This window comes from Herpailurus yagouaroundi, unplaced genomic scaffold (assembly GCF_014898765.1).
Source record: "Herpailurus yagouaroundi ecotype Mexico unplaced genomic scaffold, PumYag 67690, whole genome shotgun sequence".
NCBI classification, from domain to species: domain Eukaryota; kingdom Metazoa; phylum Chordata; class Mammalia; order Carnivora; family Felidae; genus Herpailurus; species Herpailurus yagouaroundi.
Genome location: NW_024420490.1, coordinates 3,020,761 through 3,041,276, shown reverse-complemented (window position 1 = coordinate 3,041,276; position 20,516 = coordinate 3,020,761). Strand labels below are relative to the sequence as shown.

At 42.7% G+C, this 20,516-nt stretch overlaps 1 protein-coding gene across 7 annotated transcripts in view; it reads right to left on the bottom strand.

The window, feature by feature from the left end:
- The window catches only part of REPS2 (RALBP1 associated Eps domain containing 2), a 234,510-nt gene that overhangs the window by 131,194 nt on the left and 82,800 nt on the right, over positions 1 to 20,516 (bottom strand). For all 7 annotated transcript variants that reach the window (XM_040468333.1, XM_040468327.1, XM_040468330.1 and 4 more), the window contains exon 6: positions 3,645 to 3,783. In XM_040468333.1, the coding sequence (XP_040324267.1) occupies positions 3,645 to 3,783 (139 nt within the window). The remainder of the gene's footprint in view (positions 1 to 3,644; positions 3,784 to 20,516) is intronic.

The window sequence follows — 20,516 nt, the reverse complement described above, 5'->3', positions numbered from 1 at the left end:
ATATCATACACAAAAACACAAAAACTAACTCAAAATGGATCAAAGACCTAAAGATAAGAGATAAAACTCTAATATAACAGAGATATATAAACTCTCTAATATGAGATAAAACTCTAACAATACACCTTCTTAGAAGAAATATAAATTTTCATGACCTTGGATTAGGCAACGATCTCTTAGTTATGGCACCAAAAGCACAATCAACAACAACAAAAAATAGATAAGCTGGACATCAAAGAATTAAAAACGTATGTGCTTCAAAAGACACCACTAGGAAAATAAAAAGCCAAGCCATTGATTGGGAAAAAATATTTCCAAATCAAGTCTGATAAGGAACATGTATTGAGAATACAGGCATACCCCATTTTATTATGCTTCATTTTACTGCACTTGGCAAATACTACATTTTTTACAAATTGAAGGTTTGTGGCATCCTTGTGTTGAGCAAGTCTATTGGTACCATTTTTCCAAAAGCCTTTGCTCGCTTCGGGTCTCTATCACATTTTGGTAATTCTTGCAATATTTCAAATTTTTGCATTATTATATTTGTTATGGTGATCCGTGATCAGTGATTACAACTCACAGAAAGCTCACAAGATGGTTAGCATATTACAGCAATAAATTATTTTTAATTAAAATATGTATATTGGTTTTTTTTAGATAACATGCTATTGCACACTTAACAGACTACAGTATAGCGTACATATAACTTTTATATGCACTGGGAAACCAAAAAATTTATTTGACTTGCTTTACTGCAACATCCACTTTACGGCAGTGGTCTGGAACCAAACCCTCAATATTTCCGAGGTATACCTATATGGAGGAACTCTTACCGTTCAGTATTTATTTAAAATGGCAAAGGATGTGAATAGACATTTCCCCCAAACAAGATCTACAAAGGGCCAATAAGAACATGAAAAGATGTTCAATGTCACTATTCATCTGGGAAATACTAATCATAACCACAAAGAGATACTACTTCACATCCACTAGTGAGACAGGAGGGAGGAAGACAAGTTGACCAAAGCAAAGCCATTGTGGTTTTAGGCTGACCCTTAACCTAAAAGTCAGCAGGTAATAAAGAGAGTCACAAGATCTGACTCGTGGGAGAGCATAAGACCCTACTCCCTCTGGCAGTAAAAGCCACAAAGGCCAGACATTCCTAAAATTGCTCCCTGTGGGTAATTTCACAACTGTAAGACAATGGAAAAACTAACCACTCAGTGTAAATGATAAACCCAAAGCTAAAGAGTAAGCCCCTTCTTATATAGTCAACTAATTTTAAAACACATAAAACACTTTCTTAGATGCAAAGGCGGAGCGGGGGGGGGGGGGGGTCCTCTTCCTCACCTGAGAGAAGAGACAGCTATTTTGTCTGTGAAGTAGCTCCTTTCTTACTTCTATACTTAATAAATTTGTATCTCTTTCTCTAAACAGCCTGCTCCTGAACTCTTTCTCGCCCAAAGCCAAGAGACCCTCATGGCAAGGGGCCTGAGGCCCTCCCTCTTGGAGTCTCAGCCCATCTGGTATGACTAGGATGGCTGTAATCAAAAGACAAACAATAAGTGTCTGTGAAGATGTGGAGTAACCGGAACCCTCACATGCTGCTGGTGGCAACGCAAAACGATGCAGGCACCGTGCAACACAGTCTGACTGGTCTTCCGATGATTAAACACAAAGTTACCATATGGTCCAGCAATTCCACCCCAGGCTATACATTTAACAGAAATCAAAACATACATGCACACACCAAAAAAGTGCACACGAATGTTCACAGCAGCATTATTCTTAATCGCCAAGAAGTGGAAACAACCCAAATCAAATGCCCGTCAACTGATGAATAAATAAAATGTAGTATATCTACACAGTGGAAATTATTCAGCCATAAACAGCAGTGAAGTTCAATGAAGTTCTAGCACACAGTACAACCCGGATAAACCTTAAAAATATTATGCTAAGTGAAAGAAGCCACACACAAAAGACCACACATTATACGATTTCATTTATAGGAAAAGCCCAAAATAGCCAAAACTAGAGAGAGAAAAAGTAGTTTAGTCATTATGGAGGGCTGGGAGGGAGAGAAGGAGTGGGGAATTATTGCTAATAAGCAGGTGGTTTGTTGGGAGGTAATGAAAGCGTTCTAAATTTAGATTGTGAATATATTCTGTAAACACTAAAACCACTGAACTGTACACTTTACAGGAGTGAATTTTATGGTATGCTAATCTCAATAGGGTTGATTTTTAAAAGAGGCATCACCTAGCTGCAATATATGAACCCCTCTGACCTCGAACAAATTCAACTATTTTTAAGGCACTGGTGAGACAACCAGGGAAACAAAGACTTGGGGACATTAAGGAAACATGTTTCGCATTTTTTTTAATGTGTGCCCATGAATTGCAGTTATGTTTTTAAAAGAGGTCTTTCTTATCATTCAAGATACATCCTGAAACATTTTCAAATGAAACGATCTGGTAATGGCTTCAAACTCATCTGCGCTGACAGAGTATATATAGACAAAACAAAATCACTGGTGCTGTGTAATAGGTACATAGGGATTCATTATACTAGCCACTCTAGCTGTATCCGTACTTGAAATCCTGCAAAATAAAAAGGTTAAAAGAAAATAAAAACACTCCTAAGAGCTACCGTCTGTATTTGTCTAATTATTTGCATATATTGTGAAGAAAGTCACTTAAGCAGCGGGTAAGGTCAGCAAATGGTCAATGTGGGTTTCTGCTTATTTTTTTTTAAGCCATGTTGTCAACATTAATTTGCTCTATCTACAATATTGTGCTTTCAATAAAGCTTTTACCAACCAATCAGAAATGGTGTCTGAATTTGTACAAGTATATTTCAATTACACACCTTATTTCTCGAGAGAAAATTAGTCTTAGTCCACATTCAGTATGTCAGGTTACAATTATGGAGGGCATACTGTTATTCTTCAAAATTGAACTATAAAAAAAAAGTTTTATGAATTTTTCTTCCAGGCTCTACTATTTCACTGTTTGTTTAGTCTTCAGCCCAGTAAAACATAGGCACACAGGAATTAAACCAATTTGTCTCAGTTTGAATTTTACAGGAGAAATCAATGGGAATACATATTTTGAAGACAACCCAGAAGAACAGACATGTGGACATAAAACTGCTGGCCAATTTTCCTCCTGTATTTTAATTTCTCTCAGAAAATCCCGAGGTAAAAGACTTGAGCCAAAGGAAACAAGCATGAATTTGGACTTCTAAAGCGTACATGACATGAAGAGACTTGTGACGCTAACTCTTTAGAAGGCCATGCTACATCTTGGCTCTAATATGAAGAAGCAATTAAAGGTGTCACCTTGGTGCCACAGTCTATCATTTCAAGAAGTGCCCCAGCTAATAAGGCACAGGTCTAGACCAGGTTCCCCCAAATTCCATTTAACCTCTTCGAAACAGAAATGTAATTTTCTAAATGTCATTGCCAAGTATTTTTCTGCATGGCTTATAGTTGATAAGAAATTCAATCTTAGAGGAAAACAAACTGGAATCACAAAAGGCTGTCACATTCGTTTTGTGTGGACTCTTTCTCAAGATGTGTACTGTTACGTGTGTGAGACAATGATCTGGGACCCAGGTCTTCACCCATCAGACTCCATTACCTGAAATGAAGGAGCTCGGGTCAGGCTGAAGGGATCGGAACTGATTGACATAGTACTCGCGCTGTTCTTCTGTTATCCTCCAGGGTTCATCTGGGTAATTACTGTTGTTATCCTGCGGTTCTCTCTCCATGGAAAAGGACTTTATAAAAAATAAATATGCAAATGCTCAGAGAATTTGTCTTTAGCGAGATGAAGTAGAAATATTAAACGTCAGTAAAAGTTACGCATTATACTTATTTTTTCCTCAAGAGAATAAACACCTTGTAACTAGGACGTAATGAGAACATAAACTTCTGAGGGGCAGACAGCATGCTTTATACGTTTCTTTGTATACCTCAAAGTTGTTAACAGGACTGAGCATGAAATACTGAGTACTTGGTGAGGGACAAAAGTTTTTCCAATGTGATGAAGAGAGAGTAAAAAGGACGATCATTCTTTTCTTTTCAATTTTTTTAATGTTTTATTTATTTTTTGACAGCGAGAGACAGAGTGTGAGTGGGGGAGGGGCAGAGAGAGAGGGAGACACAGGATCTGAAGCAGGCTCCAGGCTCTGAGCTGTCAGCACAGAGCCCGATGTGGGGTTCGAACCCACGAGCTGTGAGATCATGACCTGAACCGAATGAAGTCTGACGCTTAACCGACGAGCCACCCAGGTGCCCCAAAAGGATGATCATTCTTACCTTCAAATATTCACCACATTTTTACCATTTCAGATTAGCTGAGTAGACAGCAAAATAATCTAGATTCCTTTTAAACCATTTTTAAAAATCTACAAAAGCTATAACCACGTCATCTTTTTTCTGAGGCATTCCCGGTGTATAAATCTGGGAATCCAAAGTTCCAATTCCAATGCCACCTCCGCAGGTCCTACTCGAGTGGCAAGTGAGGATCACAGAACCTCTCGTTCTGCATTTGTGAACTGGGAATAATGCTCCGAAACGGATCTAGGTAGAGAACAACCGCTCCTGACCACAGCAAACAGGATGACACAACCAGGGGTGCATCCGACCTGCCACTAGGGGGCATGCAAGGCAAATTTGAGGATTTAAGGATACAGACAACCGGAAAAGTAGTTCAGGAGAACACAAGACTATAAGAGGCAATGAGGAAAGAAGCACAAGTGGTTCCATCCCTCCCATCCACCCTAAGGCTAAGGAGCTACTTGCCAAGGGCCACCTCCATGGAACCAAGAGGTGAACACAAGCAACGTGAGCCTTAAGGACAAAAGCAGACTAGGAAAGAAGAGATATTACTGCTAATAAAGCCGCCTGCTTCTGAACACACTATCAAGAAATTAAACATTAGGAGAGCATTCTACTCACTATCCCTAGAAAAGACATCCAACCATCTCTGCACCCTTCCTCCCACCCCAACATACACACCCCCCACCCCAGCAAGTAATTCTTCCCAGGGACACCCAGCTCTCCTCTCCTCTGGGGCCTCTCAGAGAGGAAATGAGATTATAAAATGTTGAGCTGTGATATAACCTTGAGATGTCATCTTTAAAGTTTTCATTTAACAGGTAAATTTCCACTAAATGTAAATCAAACCATTTTTAAATGCCCCCCGAAGCCACTGATCATTAGTTAATACCTTAAATTCATAGAATGCTTTCGAATTTACCAAGGACTATACACACCTATCTCATCTGAGCATCTCAAAACCTCTCAAAGGTAGACATAGCAGGTATTATTATCCTTTTGCCAGATGAAGGAATGAAGACTCAAAGAACTCAAGGGATGAGCGCATATCCTTCGTTATTTTCCATCAGCATCAATGCATTACTGCAGTCAGCAAGTAACTGCCCTCCACTTTATCTATTGTTCAAAATCAGCCTACTCCGTATCAGGACTTTTCTAAATTGGGCTGCTTCCAAATTGTTTTCAGAAACCCCTAACATCCCGGTAATAATACAAATAAAGCAAGAAAGGCCACAATTCAGTCTAAGCACCCAGTGGACCACACAATTTTCCAAAACACTCCCACCAAATTCAAGTGCTCCACACTAGCACTTTCTGAACATGCCCATATGACCAGGTTCCAGGGGCAAAACCCAAGGTAGAGGGCATTGGCATGCAACGGATTGGGTTCCTGGCCAAATTACAATGTGTAGAGCTCCCGGGAATGCTGCCCTTCTGGGTAGCACTGAAAGAAACAGCTGGAGTAAAGGTATCTATCTAAAAAGCTGGGCACGGACCTGACACAAGAACAGATGTTTACGAGTGAACAATTAAGTGGACAGAGATGGTTCATGAACCCGGCAGGACACGGTTGGAGAGCTCTACCCACTGCCACCCTGCAAAGGAAGGCACAGAAATCTCTGTGCTGGGTGTTGGCCGCTGCATTCCTTGATTCTGACACAGAAGCTACTATTTCCCTACCATACACTCCTTTCCGCCTGGAACTGAAGCTGCCGTATCCAGTTGTTGTTATGTGAGCCCACGTTTGTTCTTTCTCCAATCCCAGGACCACCTGCTCACTCTATTTCCTCTCCCACATTATCTCACTCCTGACTGGCATCAGTAGCCTCTTAGCAGGTGTCAAGTCTATTCTGCCAGCAGGAAGCAGGAACAGACAGGAGAAGTGATGATTCCTCTGCTCAAAAGCATACAGAGACGACTTGTTGCCTAATTTAAAAAATGTACCTCCTCCACGCAGCCTTCAGGGTCCTTACAATTCCTCCTCCTCCTTGCTCACTCTCAGCAGGCATCTGCTCACTCTTCGTAGGTCAGATGTGTACCTTCTTCCCAGCCCATCCTTTCTCTGATCTCAGCCTATTATCCCCAGCCTCTGAGCCTATTACTCAAGTCCCAGTGCCCCCAAGGGCCCGCCAATGTACCTGCCAGGCCCACAGCTACTGCAGACGGCACTGCCCATCCCCCAGCTCTGACACAAAGGCGGGCCTGGCGGTTATGTGTGTACCATGACACCCAGCTCACACCTGCTCTTGCCCAACTGAGTCCAAGGAAGCAGGGGTGGGCACACAGTTTCTGGCCTCTGGGATGCTGTTGCATAGAAAGCTCTACTCTAGCAAGGAAAACTTCAGCCGTATGCTCATTACTGGGGGTGTGGATAAGAAATACGAAGATCAACAAGCACAGAAAGCAGACCCTGAGCAGATACAGAGAGGCCATGAGGCACAGTGACAGCCAGAACCAGCAGAAGCAGAACCCGTGAGGTAGAGAAGAACGAAAAAGAAAAGGAGGGGAGGATGGTGGTTGGTAGCCAAAAGATAAGCGGATAGTGAAGAAAACTCAAGGAGACTAGGGCAAGTCCTGTTAATGGCAAAACAAGCACAAATAACCAAGAACTCCCACTCCTCTGGACCAGTGGGCCACTCCCTGTCTCTCATTTCTTAGATTCGTGAGCACTCCAACCCTCCTCCATTTCAAGAAAACTTAAGCTGGCAAGGAGAGTTCCTGCTCCCTCAAACCAAGAAGGCCTCACAACAAAGAGAGAGGGCATATGAACACTGTATAACCCGTGCAGAACACAGTGTGGCCCTCCTCCTGGCTTGCACTAAATGTGTTCACCTACCCCCATTCTCTTTCCCCTTGCTTCCCACTGCATGGTTTTAACTGATTTAATAAACCAAGTAATTAGCCATCTTTAAAAGTATGAATTCTTGTAAGTGCCACACAGTGTGAACATTTCAAGTGCTCTTGAATATCATCACTCAGGTTTCAACCTGGAGGACCACAACCGTATCATGTACTCCTTTATTCTATGTACAGTCATTAGCAGGTACATCACAGATACCAAAGAGCAGTGTGAGATCCACTGACTGATGCACTCTAGTAAGTTCAGGTGTATGTCTTATATTAAAAGAGGTGCAGAAATACTACTCTGTGCTGTGCTTAATGAAAGAAAACCTAGGAGTCTATTTCATACTTAAAGTTTCAGATCTATCAAAAGAAGTCCATGTCTATCTTCCTGTAGTTCGTCCATGGTCTCTGATCTCTACGGGGAGTTCTCACGTTCCATATCCATTAAGTGAGTGTTTCAGGGACAGGTGAAGGTATATGGAAGGGGTAGATGACATTCCACATATTCTTAGGCTGAAACAGTCTAAAAGAAAGCTGATGTACAAGAAGCAAAATGATTTGAACTTTGCTGCAGGAGGTGATCTACTCATTCATTCATTCAACAGATACCTGCTGATCATTAAGTATATTTCAGACACTAGAGATTCTGGCTACCCTGTTGGGCCAACAGATTCTTTTTTTTCAAGAAAGGCTAGAGTTTAACCAGGGAGAAAGACAAACAGGCAATCTCAAAAACAGTGAAGGGTAGTCTAGAACTTTTCTACTCAAAGTACAGTCTCCAGACCACCCACATCAACATCACCTGAGGACTTACTAGAAACAGAGAACCTTGGGCTCTACCCTACATCTGGTGAATCATAAAGTTCCAGAGTAGGACCCAGGAATCTGTGGTGTAACAAGCCCTCTAGATGATATGAAGCACACTCAAGTTTGAGAAGCCAGGCCATAGAACAAGCAGGGCAAGACAAACACAAAAGGAATAGCATTTGTCAAAACTCCAAAAAATGAGAGAAGATGGCCATCTTCTGAAATTAGCTCAGTGGGCTACATGTAGAGAGAAAAGATTGCTGGTACAAAGCGGATGTTAGTGGAGTTGCCTCAAGGTGCTCCAGACAGCAAGCAAGGCCCAGATCATGAAGGCCCAGGTTGAGAGGTACCTACTGTATCTAGAAGGCAATAGGAAGCCACAGATAAGAATTAAACAGGACAATGAAATAATCAGATATCAGTTACAGAAAGATCACTTCAGTGAGGAGAATGGAAGGGGAAACACTAAAGGCAGGAAGACAAGTTAAGGCCACATGAGCAACCCTGGCCAGAGGTCAAGATGGGCCAGAGTTAGAGAGAGGATGAGAGGAGTCAGGGAGGAAAAAGCCATACGGCCATGACCAGAGGAAGGCCCACTCCAGCAGTGAGATGGCAGCTAAGGACCCCTCTGTCAGCGGCTCGAGGGCCATCTTGCTGCAGGACCCAGATATCTGCACGCAACATCTCCAAACAAACCCACAAGTCAAGTGAAACAGTGGGCACAACTTGACAAAGGTCTGAGAAGTCAGCCACCTAAGAGAGAATGTCGAACTGCAAAGGCTGGAAGAATGGAGAAATGGGGGTGGATAAGCTAAGGAGGCTCGGCTCCCAAGCAGAAGCCAGAACCAGGCAAAGCTCCACTCATGCACGCACCCTAGGAGGCCTCTCCCAGTTCAACTCCAGCGGTTCTGTTGGCCGGGTGGAGATATTTGCGAGTTGATGCCAATTTTGAGCTCTGCCAGCGTTTTTAAGAAAAAATAAAAGGAGGGGCGCCTGGGTGGCGCAGTCGGTTAAGCGTCCGACTTCAGCCAGGTCACGATCTCGCGGTCCGGGAGTTCGAGCGCCGCGTCAGGCTCTGGGCTGATGGCTCGGAGCCTGGAGCCTGTTTCCGATTCTGTGTCTCCCTCTCTCTCTGCCCCTCCCCCGTTCATGCTCTGTCTCTCTCTGTCCCAAAAGTAAATAAACGTTGAAAAAAAAAATTTAAAAAAAAAAGAAAAAAGAAAAAAGAAAAGGAGAGAGAAACCTTCCACATCTGTCTGCTTAAGCCACATACATATGGTCCATTATGCAGTTTCTCTAGACACAGGAGAATTAGATTTGCTTGTATTTAAAACATTCAAACCCTTAGTTTCGTTTCAAGTGAAATGCAAATATTTGGCACTACAAGTTATTATCTCCGGGGAAAACAGGCTGTTTATAATGAAAGAGACTTCAAAAGACTCATTAAAAAGTAATACTATTAATAAAATCCCAAAAGGTGACATTTACCCCTGAAGTATCTTAAAAATCAAGCACAGTTGAATAACATGAATTGCAAGGAGGCATTACAGGGAGAATTTACAAAGGGCGTGTATATTGTTTCAACCACAGAACATTTCTGTTTAGAATATAATCTCACCCTGGAGGCATCCTGTAAGTGCTGCCCAAGAGTCCAGCCATTTTTCACCTGAGGATGCAATGATCTCATGCCAGTGTCCTTCTGGTACCTCGGTAAACAAACCATCTGGAGTAGCAAAAGCTCATACAAAGCCCACAGTGAATATGTGAGAACACCTCACCTACTGACAATATTTTGGAAAGAAGATGGCCATAGTGCAACCACTGATCAAAACACGATTTCATGAGCAAAGATGTGAGAAGACTCAATCACTCAATCACCCCTAACGAGAAACAATGGTTAACAGGCTGGTGAGACCAGACGATAGCCCGAGTGAATACTGATCTGCCTAAGGAAAGATCACGGCCACTGATCAGCCACGGGGCTGAGGCAAAAGAAGAGTCATAGAGGCAAATGACAGCCACGCTGATAGGTGGGATCATGGCAGCTGTCCTCCGATCATTTACACCACACGAGGCCTGGTACAGAAGTATCAGTGAGTGGCTGTGGTTGCCCACCCCACAATGACATGTTCTACCACACCCCCTGCAGTGAGCTGCAGCCACATGACTGAGTTCTAGCCAATGCAATGTGAGCACCAGTGACCTGCGCCATTTCCACATACGGTTAGCACCCTGTGGCACTCTATGCTAGTCCACAAGGGCCGCTGCATGGGGGATGGCACAGCGAAAGGACAGAAGGAGCACTGCGGCCTGAATCACCATGGGGAAGAGAGCTGCCTACCAATCTGTTAGAGGAGTGAGAAATACACCGACGCACTGAAATCATTAAAATGTGGGGCATATTTGCATGGCAGCTGTTAGTCGAACTATCCTTCAAGCAAGGCCCAGAGAAAAGGCAGGCCTGCCCCATCTCAGTGGCACAGCCATTCCTGCAGTGACAATGGAAGGATGAGGCTTTGTTTTGTAATCTGACCACCTAAAGACAGGAGACAATTCTGAGCCCACACAACTTTATAACTTGTCCCCGCAGATGACCTATAGGGACAGCAAGAGTGTGGATGCAGCCATCTTTCTATGTCTGGTTAATAGGAATTTATCTTTTGTGGGTTTGAAGGAGGCTCCCAGGGAAGATGTACAGAGTAAAAAGAAGAGAGAGGTAGGGTAAAGCCGTGGGAAAACTATTAAATGAGGAACAAAGTAAAGGAGATGGAACTCAACAATTTTGTTTCGAACATTCAACCGGTTCCCCTGTATGATACCCTACAATCCTATTTATATTCTGTCTCCCACCCCGCTCTCACTATAATAAAAGGTCGATGAGGGTGGGAAAATTGGTCTATTCTGATCACCGCTATATCACCAGCACCTAGAAAAGTACCTATGCTCAATAAATGTCTATTCAATGAGTGAACAAGTAACTGGACAAATGGTCAATTCCAATCCAGAGACAGAAAGGTTAACCTGAGCTCTCTCTCCTATGATGTTGAGAGCCGAACTTTATATGCATTTACCAAATAATGTCGCCTAACAGTGTAAAGGCTGGGCCCTCTTCCTGACCTATGAAATGAGAAGGAAAAAATTCTCTTTTTTTCTTTTTCTTTTGAGATAGTTATAGATTCACAGGAAGTTGCAATAAATAACTTCTGGTTCTGCCTATGGAGACGTTAGTTAAAATTAAATCCTAACAGAGCAATTTAACCTTATCAGTTTCTTCATGGAAATAAATCCATAAAGATGCAAAACTTGCTCAGGGATCTAATTTCAACAGCTTAGGAGGTTGATTGCTAAAGTGTAGGAATCTGAATCTAATGAGCAACACAGAGTTGCTGCTTATTAAGATAAACTAAATTTTAAAAGTAATCACCATAGACATAGTGCTTTGCTAATTAGGTGCCAGGCATTATAAGCATCCAATACATGTGACCTGTTTTCATCTTCACAAAACCCTGTGAAGTGGATTCTGTTATTTCCATATTGCAGAACAGGAAACTGAGGATTAGGGAAGGGAAGTGACTTACCAAGATCACACATATATATTAAAATGGTAAAGCCAGAACATGAGCAGAGTTGTCTGTACTCTTTCTTAATCAGCAAGCCCTATGGCTCTCCCTGTCTTATCCATCTATCCTGTAACATTACCATTTCCTTTTAAGAAACACCCTTACGGGGGGCGCTGGGTGGCTCGGTCGGTTGAGCATACAACCTCAGTTCAGGTCAAGATCTCACAGTTCATGAGTTCAAGCCCCACATCGGGCTCCCTGCTGTCAGTGTGGAGCCTGCTTCAGATCCTGTCTCCCTCTCTCTCTGCCCCTCCCCCACTAGTACTCACTCTCTCTCAAAAATAATAAACATTTTAAAAATCAACCTCACTACTCTGAAAACTATAAAACACTGACAAAAGAAATTCAAGATGATGCAAAGAAATGGAAAAATATTCCATGTTCATGGGAAGAACAAATACTGCTAAAATGTCTATACTACCCAAAGCAACCTACAGATTTAATGCAATCCCTATCGAAATGCCAACAGCATTTTCTGCAGAGCTACAAAAAAACAATCCTAAAATTTGTATGGAGCCACAAAGACCCTGACTAGTCAAAGCAATCTTGAAAAAGAAAACTGGAGGTATCATAATTCCAGACTTCAAGTTATATTACAAAGCAGGAATAAGTAAAACAGTATGGTAATAACATAAACATAGACAAATGATCAATGGAATAGAATAGAAAATCCAGAAATAAACCCATAATTAGATGGTCAATTAGTCTTTTACAAAGGAGGAAAGAATATACAATGGGAAAAAGACAGTCTCCTCAACAAATGGTGTTGAAAAAACCGGACAGCTACATGCAAAAGAATGAAACTCAACCATTTTCTTTCACCATACACAAAAACAAACTCAAAATGGATTCAAGACTTAAAACGTGAGACCTGAAACCACAAAAATCCTAGAACAGAACACAGGCAGTAACTTCTCTGACAGCAGCCACAGTAGTATTTTTCTAGACAGGTCTCCTGAGGCAAGGGAAATAAAAGCAAAAGTAAACTACCATAACTACATCAAAATAAAAAGTTTCTGCACAGCAAAGGAAACCATCAACAAAACCAAAAGGCAACCTACAGAATGGGAGAAAATATTTGCAAATGATATATCCAATGAGGGGTTAATGTTCAAAATATATAAAGAACTTCTACAACTCAAAACCCAAAGAACAAATAACCCAATTAAAAAATGGGCAGAAGACATGAATAGAAAAGACATTTCTCCAAAGAAGACATCCAGATGGCCAACAGACACATGATAAGATGCTCAACATCACTCATCATCTGGGAAATACAAATCAAAACTACAATGAGATATCACCTCACACCTGTCAGAATGACTAAAATCAAGAAGACAAAAAACAAGAGTTGGAGAGGATGTGGAGAAAAAAGGAACCCTCCTGCACTGTTGGTGAGAATGCAAACTAGCACAGTCACTGTGGAAAACAGTATGGAGGTTCCTCAAAAAAATTAAAAATAGAACTACCCTACAACCAAGAAATCACACTACTGGGTATTTACCCCCCAAAATACAAAAACACTAATTCAAAATGATACATGCATCCCTATGTTTATCGCAGTGTTACTGATAATAGCCAAATTATCAAAGCAGCCTGAGTGTCCGTCGATACGTGAATGGGAAAAGACGTGTTGTGTGTGTGTGTGTGTGTGTGTGTGTGTGTGTGTACATATGTGTGTATGCAAACAATGGAATACTGCTCAGCCATAAAAAGGAATGAGGGGCACCTGTGCGGCTCAGTCAGTTAAGCATCCAACTTCGGCTCAGGTCATGATCTCATGGTTTGTGGGTTCAAGCCCTGCACTGGGCTCTCTGCTGACAGCTGAGAGCCTGGAGCCTGCTTCAGATTCTCTGCCTTCCTCTCTCTCTCTGCCCCTCTCCTGCTTGCACTCTCTCAAAAATGAATAAACGTAAAAGAAAATTTTTAAAGGAATGAAATCTTGCCATTTACAACAACATGGATAGAGCTAAAGAGTATAATGAAAAACAAATTAAGTCAGTCAGAGAAAAACAAATACCATGTAATCTCACTCATATGTGGAATTTCTAGATTTTTTTTAACGTTTATTTATTTTAAGAGAGTGCAAGCGGGGGAGGGACAGAGAGAATCCCAAGCAGGCTCCACACAGCGTAGAGCCCGATACAGGTCTCGAACCCATGAACTGTGAGATCATGACCTGAGCTAAAACCAAGAGTTGTACACTTGACCAACAGAGCCACCCAGGCGTGCTCACATGTGGAATTTAAGAAACAAAACAAACAAGCAAAGGAAAACAAAAATAAAGACAAACCAAGAAACAGAGTCTTAACTATAGAGAACTAACTGATGGTTACCAGAGAGAAGGTGGGTATAGGTGTGAGTGAAATAGGTGATGGGAATTAAAGAGTATACTCACCATGAGGAAAAAAATAAAATAAAGGAACACGCTCCCTGCAATGCCAAAAATCAATGCAGCAATTCTGCAGACTGAGGATCTGAGCATGGGATATGAATATCCTATACTTACATGTCCCTCCCATTATCTAGTTTAGTTGTAGATTTTGGCCCATAAGCTATTAATTATACAGAGAGAGCACCGTCTTATTTCTGACATGCCTATAAGCATCTGGCATGTTTTCACATCAGGAAAGAATCCTGTAGATAGCCATACAATACAGGTATTCAATCATTTATTTCACTGTGATTTTAGTATGTGGCACTAACACTATTTTTGATTAACCTAAGAAATGCTTATGAATAATCACGGTCTCCAATTCTTCCATCAGGAGCCAAGATCTGCTGCTCCAGAAGGCCATTTTTCCTTGGGATTTTGCTCTCTGGAGAAGGCCAGCAGAAAGTGAAAAATCAGCAGTAGGAGGACACTTTGACAAGGCTGCGGACTTCAGTACCAGTGCATTAACGTGCCCAGCCCAATCCTTGCCAGTTAGGTCAAGGACACCTACCTCCTCCACTATGTCCTCCCTTAATACTCAAGGCAGTCTGAGGTCAGATGGGAAACAGATGTCCCAAGATCTAGGGCTCAATTCAAGGACTGCTTTAGACAATGAGGCTACAGATTGGAGGTGCAAAAAGAGTGCAGATTCTGGAGGAAGAAAGACTTGGGCTCAAATCTGGGATGGTCACTTATTCACCATGAGACGTGGGCCACTTAATTTCTGAACCGTCAGCTCCCCACCTAAAAGATAGTGGCATGGCTCACAGGGCTCCGCCTACCCACCAGCCTCATCTCCCTCCCACTCCAGGCTCTGGCCACACTGGCCTTCTTTCTTCCAGGTCTTGGACTGTGTCTCCTCGGTGGGCTGTGTACATGGTGGACTGGCTCACTCAATGCCCACACCATCTCCTCTTAGCAAAGCTATGCACTGCAGACGCTGGCTAGGTAAAAGTACATTATCCAAATACCTTTGCTGTTAGAATTACAGATGGGACTTAGGTTCCACTAAACACGCCCATGGAAGGCTAATTCAAAACAAGTCACGTGGTCAAACAGGCAGGGAACAAAGCATTCACTTGGCGGGCCTGGGTCAGACTCAGCGTGGAGCTGCAGCTAAAAGCTATGGCAGCAACTGCCCAGGTCTGCAGCTTCCTGACGGTGAGAGAGGCAAAGCTCCCTCAGCCGTCCAGCCATCCAGTCCTGCTGTGCAGTTTGAGGAATTGTTCCTGCATGCTCAGAACAGAGTCGGAATCTTCAGCCCTTCCAAAGATCTGGTAGGCTTTCCACTCCCTTATTAGAAACCCCGATTTGCCTAAGCTAGCCAGAGTAGACTCTGCTGTCCACAAGGAAGAAACGCACGACCTTAGCCTAGAGGCTTCCCACTCAGCCAGGAGCCCCTCTCCACACCTCCCGGCACCATCCTCCCTTAGCCTGGTTACCTCCTTGTCACCCTTCACAGCTCAGCTCAAGCAGCACTTCTTTGGGGAAGCCTTCCCTCACTTCCTAGCCCTAGGTGGGATTTCTCCGTCACATGCCAGGAAGTCCTCCCTTGCCTCTAGGCAATGCCCATTATACCTGCAGTGGCAGGACCATTTGATTCACATCCATCTGCCCTGCTTGACTGCAAGTCCCCTGAGAGCAGGGACCATGTTTGTAGTCTGCGGGGTACCCCTGGCATGGTGCCTGACCCACATAAGCCACTTAGTATTACTGAGTGGACGAGTACAGGACATAATCTTGCAAGTAGTCTACCTTGCAAGACTGTTGGGAGAACTGGAATGACACACACAAGGGAAGGGGCCAGCACGTCTTCAGGACCAAATAAACACTCGGTTTGGTAGAGACACTCATTGGGATAGGCAACTAGGGGGACGACACCAGCTGCTCACCCGAGATTGGGGGAATAGCAAAGGGCCCAGGGGCAGAAATGGTGCCACTGTAAATGAGCCTTCTGTATTTACACCCTAGTATATACTAACTGAGATGAAGGGGTCCTGGAGAATATGCCAGAAACAAACACCCCTCTCCTTTCCAGCTTTAAAAGCTACTATCTGGGACCAGGAGTTCAATTGGGTGTTTACATCTGAGAGGGTAAATCAGAGGTGCTCCTGTCTACCAAATCAATGTGGGCCCTAGCTACTACCAGGAAAGTTCTGGATACCATGATGCCCATATCTGCGGGGAAAAGCAATGCTGACCCCACAAATAAAATGTGCTCATTTACTTTCATCTAGTCTAGCTGACCTGTTGAGCACTATATGGAAGCTAAAATTCTCATGGGTACCAGGTCTATCATTTTTACCCTCTGTCCACCCTGTCTCCAAGCACGACTTCTGCAAGGCCTTAAGGCAGCACCCCAATGAATCCTAGTATTTACTGAATTTTCCTTTTCCCATAAACATCCTTCAGTTTCAATGTCACATGCCCTGTTCTCATATCCTGGAATCACCTCTTTCAATGATCCAGTATCTCTTTACTATTCTCATCTTGTAACACAAAACATTTTTCATGTAGAAGTGCCTCCCAGCAAAGAAACCGAGCAACTACTATCACTTTAATTGTTAAGAAGCATAGGTAGATGGCGAGCACCTGAAGAATATAATAAGAGACAGCTAAAAAAAAAATTTAGGCTAAAAAAAGTAAATTTCAGTATCAATTGAAATTAAAGGTTTAAAAAATAAGGCCTAGAAAATCTGAAAAAGAATTAGAAGTGGGTGAAGGAAATAAGAAGGAAGGAGGCTTGATGAGATGAAAAACAGGACCTCTTTGTCATAATAGTGACTAATCGGGTATCTAGGGGGTCCTAGGGAGACTCAGTAAAGTAGAACACATCAAACTTTTTCACCCCTTGGGACATGGCAAATCTCCAGCTAGGGTTTGAAATCAAATGTGGAATGTGTCTGATAAAACAAGATGTCAAGAATAAGGCACTTACATTCCTATAAAATTTATCAAACCAGTTCTTCCTGTTATACAGAAAGGCGAACACACATACACTCTTTCCCACCCTCTTCCTCCTCCTCCCTCTCTTCCCTCAAGCCTTTCTATTTCAGCCAGAGGAAGAGAATTTAGCCAATTTAGCAATGGCAAGAGGTCAACACACGCACAATATATTACCACTCAACATCCCGAACAACAGAAGATTTTCCTAGCCTAATGTTTACCCATAAACTAAGTAATTCTACTTTCTGCCCTAAAGATTATAAACAAGAAACTCCTGTTGCTGGAGGGCCTAAGGTGCTCCAGAACCAAGAGAAGCTGGGGTCCCCAACCTCCTACGAGGGCCTTCGGTGCCCAGACCTCCCCTCAACCACGCAAGAAGCAATTTTCCACATACACTGCAGCCTCTCACTCGCCCAAAGGAAGACACCAGCTTCTGGTTTCAGACTGGTAGGAATGACAAACCAGTAAAGAACACACCGATAACTCAAAAAAGGGGCATACAATATGAAGCAATTCACTGAAAAGGAAACACAAATGACTCATAAACGTAAGATACTCCACTTCACTAATAAAGAGAAATGTTAATTACAAGTACAGTGAGATCTCATTTTTTACCCATTTTTCACCAGACTGGCAAAGATGCATCAGATTTTTAGCACATTGTGTTAGCATGGGTATGGGAAAATAAACATTTTTGTATATTGGTGGTAAATGTGTGAATTGGTAGTCTCCAATTTGAAAATCTCTATAAAAAATAAAAATGTGTAGACATTTCACTCAATTATTCCATTTCTAAGAACTGGCCCTATGTATTGCAAACATGTATTGCAAGTCTGACTGCAAGTTCCAGATGTTGATCAGAAGGAGCTGATCGTGGCTCAGTCAGTTAAGCGTCCACCTTTGGCTCCGGTCATGATCTCATGGTTTGTGAGTTCAAGCACCACATCGTGCTCTGTGCTGACAGCTTGGAGCCTGGAGCCTGGAGCCTGCTTCAGATTCTGTGTCTCCCTCTCTCTCTGCTCCTACCCCACTCGTGCTCTGACTCTCTCTCTCTCAAGAATAAAATTTTTTTTTAATTTAAAAAAAAATAAGGAGCTGATCCATAAATGATTTATGGAAGACGCACACTATACAATACTATGCATTTAAAAAAACCAAAAAGGAGTACTTTGTGTACTGCTATAGAATGCTACTAAAGCTCATCGCTAAGTAAAACATGCAAGTGCATAACAGATGTATATTGTATGTTACCATACATGTAAGAAGGTGCAACTCCATGTTTTGTGTCTGTTATATATAATTACATAAGAACACCTATATTCACTTGCATATGCATAAAATCATCCTAGAATGATACAAAAGAAATTTGTCATATTCGCTGCCTCTGGGATAGGGAACTGGATGGCCAGTGGAGGGGACGGGAGGGACACTTTTCACTCTACACCCTTTTGTATCTTTTTAATTTTTGATATATTTTTTTTTAACTTTTAATTGCCCTGAAGAACAAGGGTATTTGAAAGCTCACAACCCACGATCCAAAACAAAACCAAAACCAGTGTGGTGTTTGCCGTATAACCTGCAACAAGCAAGTAGCACCGTAGCGTGCTTTCGCCGCAGCCCAGGGAAGAGGGCATCGTCGGTGGCTGCTCAGCTCTAGCCACTTGGGAGAACAGCCGCGTGGCTCTCTTCAGTGGCTCGTCAGCCCACTGGTTTGACTGCAAGATGTGGAGAAGAAAAAACGGCAAGAACTAAACGTGGCGTGGCATTATGCTGAAGTACGCACAGGGGCACTTTGCAGGGGACAGGAGTCACAGCTCTCAGATAAGGGGAGAGGGGGAAGATTCCAAATTAAGGAAGGAAAAAAAATGGCCCAGGCTCCACTAAAACAAAGCAAAACAACATAAAAACCAACCCCCCACCAGGCCAAATGACCCTGAAAGAGCCCCCCACGGCCCGACCTGTCACGTAGGCCACTTCCCCGGGACAAGCACTAGGTAAGAAAACCAGAGCGGCTGAGACAGTACTGCGTGAGGCCCACTTGCTGACCTGCTTCTTTCTTCTCACACTCAGAGCACCGACGTGCTCCTGACTTGCCTCTACGCCACCTCATTCAATCCCCTCCCAATCTTGCAGCCACGGCCTCTACTCCTCGTCACCCCCACCCCCAGCGTCCTAGTCCCAACCATCCATAAAATACCCTTGACACCACAGAAAGTCCTCCCACTGCAGGGACAGTCTCCCAGAAAGTCTAGCTCTGCCTGTTCTCATCCAAACTCCTACAGTGAACAACTCACTCGCAGTGGCTACCAATTGTCTTCTGACTTCTGCCAACACTGCTCCAACAGAGCCTCGGGGTGTTCATTTCTTTCAGCATCCTTTACACACTTCTTTTCCACTTACAACCATTCCGAATAGACGCGAGGAGCAGAGAGAATCTGCTTCTGGACATAAGTACCTACAATTAAGTCCATAGCAGGATGGGGAGGGCATGGCAAGAAACTGAAATTGAGCGAGAATGAGGGGGGTAAAGGAGACAACTAAGTTCAATAAACATTTCTCAACTCACAGACTTTTAGATTAAAACGATGGCTGCTTAGCAAGGTCTGACAATGTCTGCCTACTCATTAGAAAACTTCCACCACAAATAAAGCCAAAACCTCTAAGTGAAATGGCAGGGTGATAAAGTTCTCTAAATTCTATCACTATTTTGTCTTTGAAGTAATAAAGACAAGTGAGCATTGAGAATTTACCCCAGAAGACTGTTACATTCACCCCTTCAAAAAGAGAATAAAATATTACAGCATGCATATTTAGGCGCAAAAAGTGAATATGTTTTGATTTAAAATAAAAGATAAAATTTTTTCTAGTGAGATCTGCCTGGAAGTATTTTGATCTACCAAACCTGTATTCCCAAAGTCAGGTAAAAATATATTGCATATATTTAATATATATGTAAATATATACACATACAAATACACATATACATGAATACCTATATTTATTTATGTGTGCCTAAAATATTCCTGGAATGACACAAAAGAAAAGCTGCCTCTGGAATGTGAAACCAACAAAGACTGAAGGCCCATCCCTCTGGCTGAGCTTCACAGATAAAGGAGATGAGTAATGAGCTATTTTTTAAGAATGAAAAAATGGAAACTTCACATGTACAAGAAATATTAGAAAATTCTCAAACTTAATGTTGTCAATGGAAAAAAAAAGTATACATGAATGAAGGCAAAGGAGAAAACAAAGAAGGCAAAAGACAAGACGAAGAGTAAGGTTCCCACACAAAGGACACTGGCTATTAGGGAAACAACAGTAGCTCCCTTGTGGCCAGGGTGTGGAGGGAGAGAAGTGAACTACTGTGGCTGAAAAGGTAACAAGTAGGTGTGAACAGCAGGGCCCTGAGGGCCATGTTCGGAAGTAGGTGGTATGCAGAGAGCAGTGGGCAAGTCTCAACCAAGGGAGTAGGGTGATCAGATATGTATTTTTAAGACTATTTTTATATGCAGTAAGCATA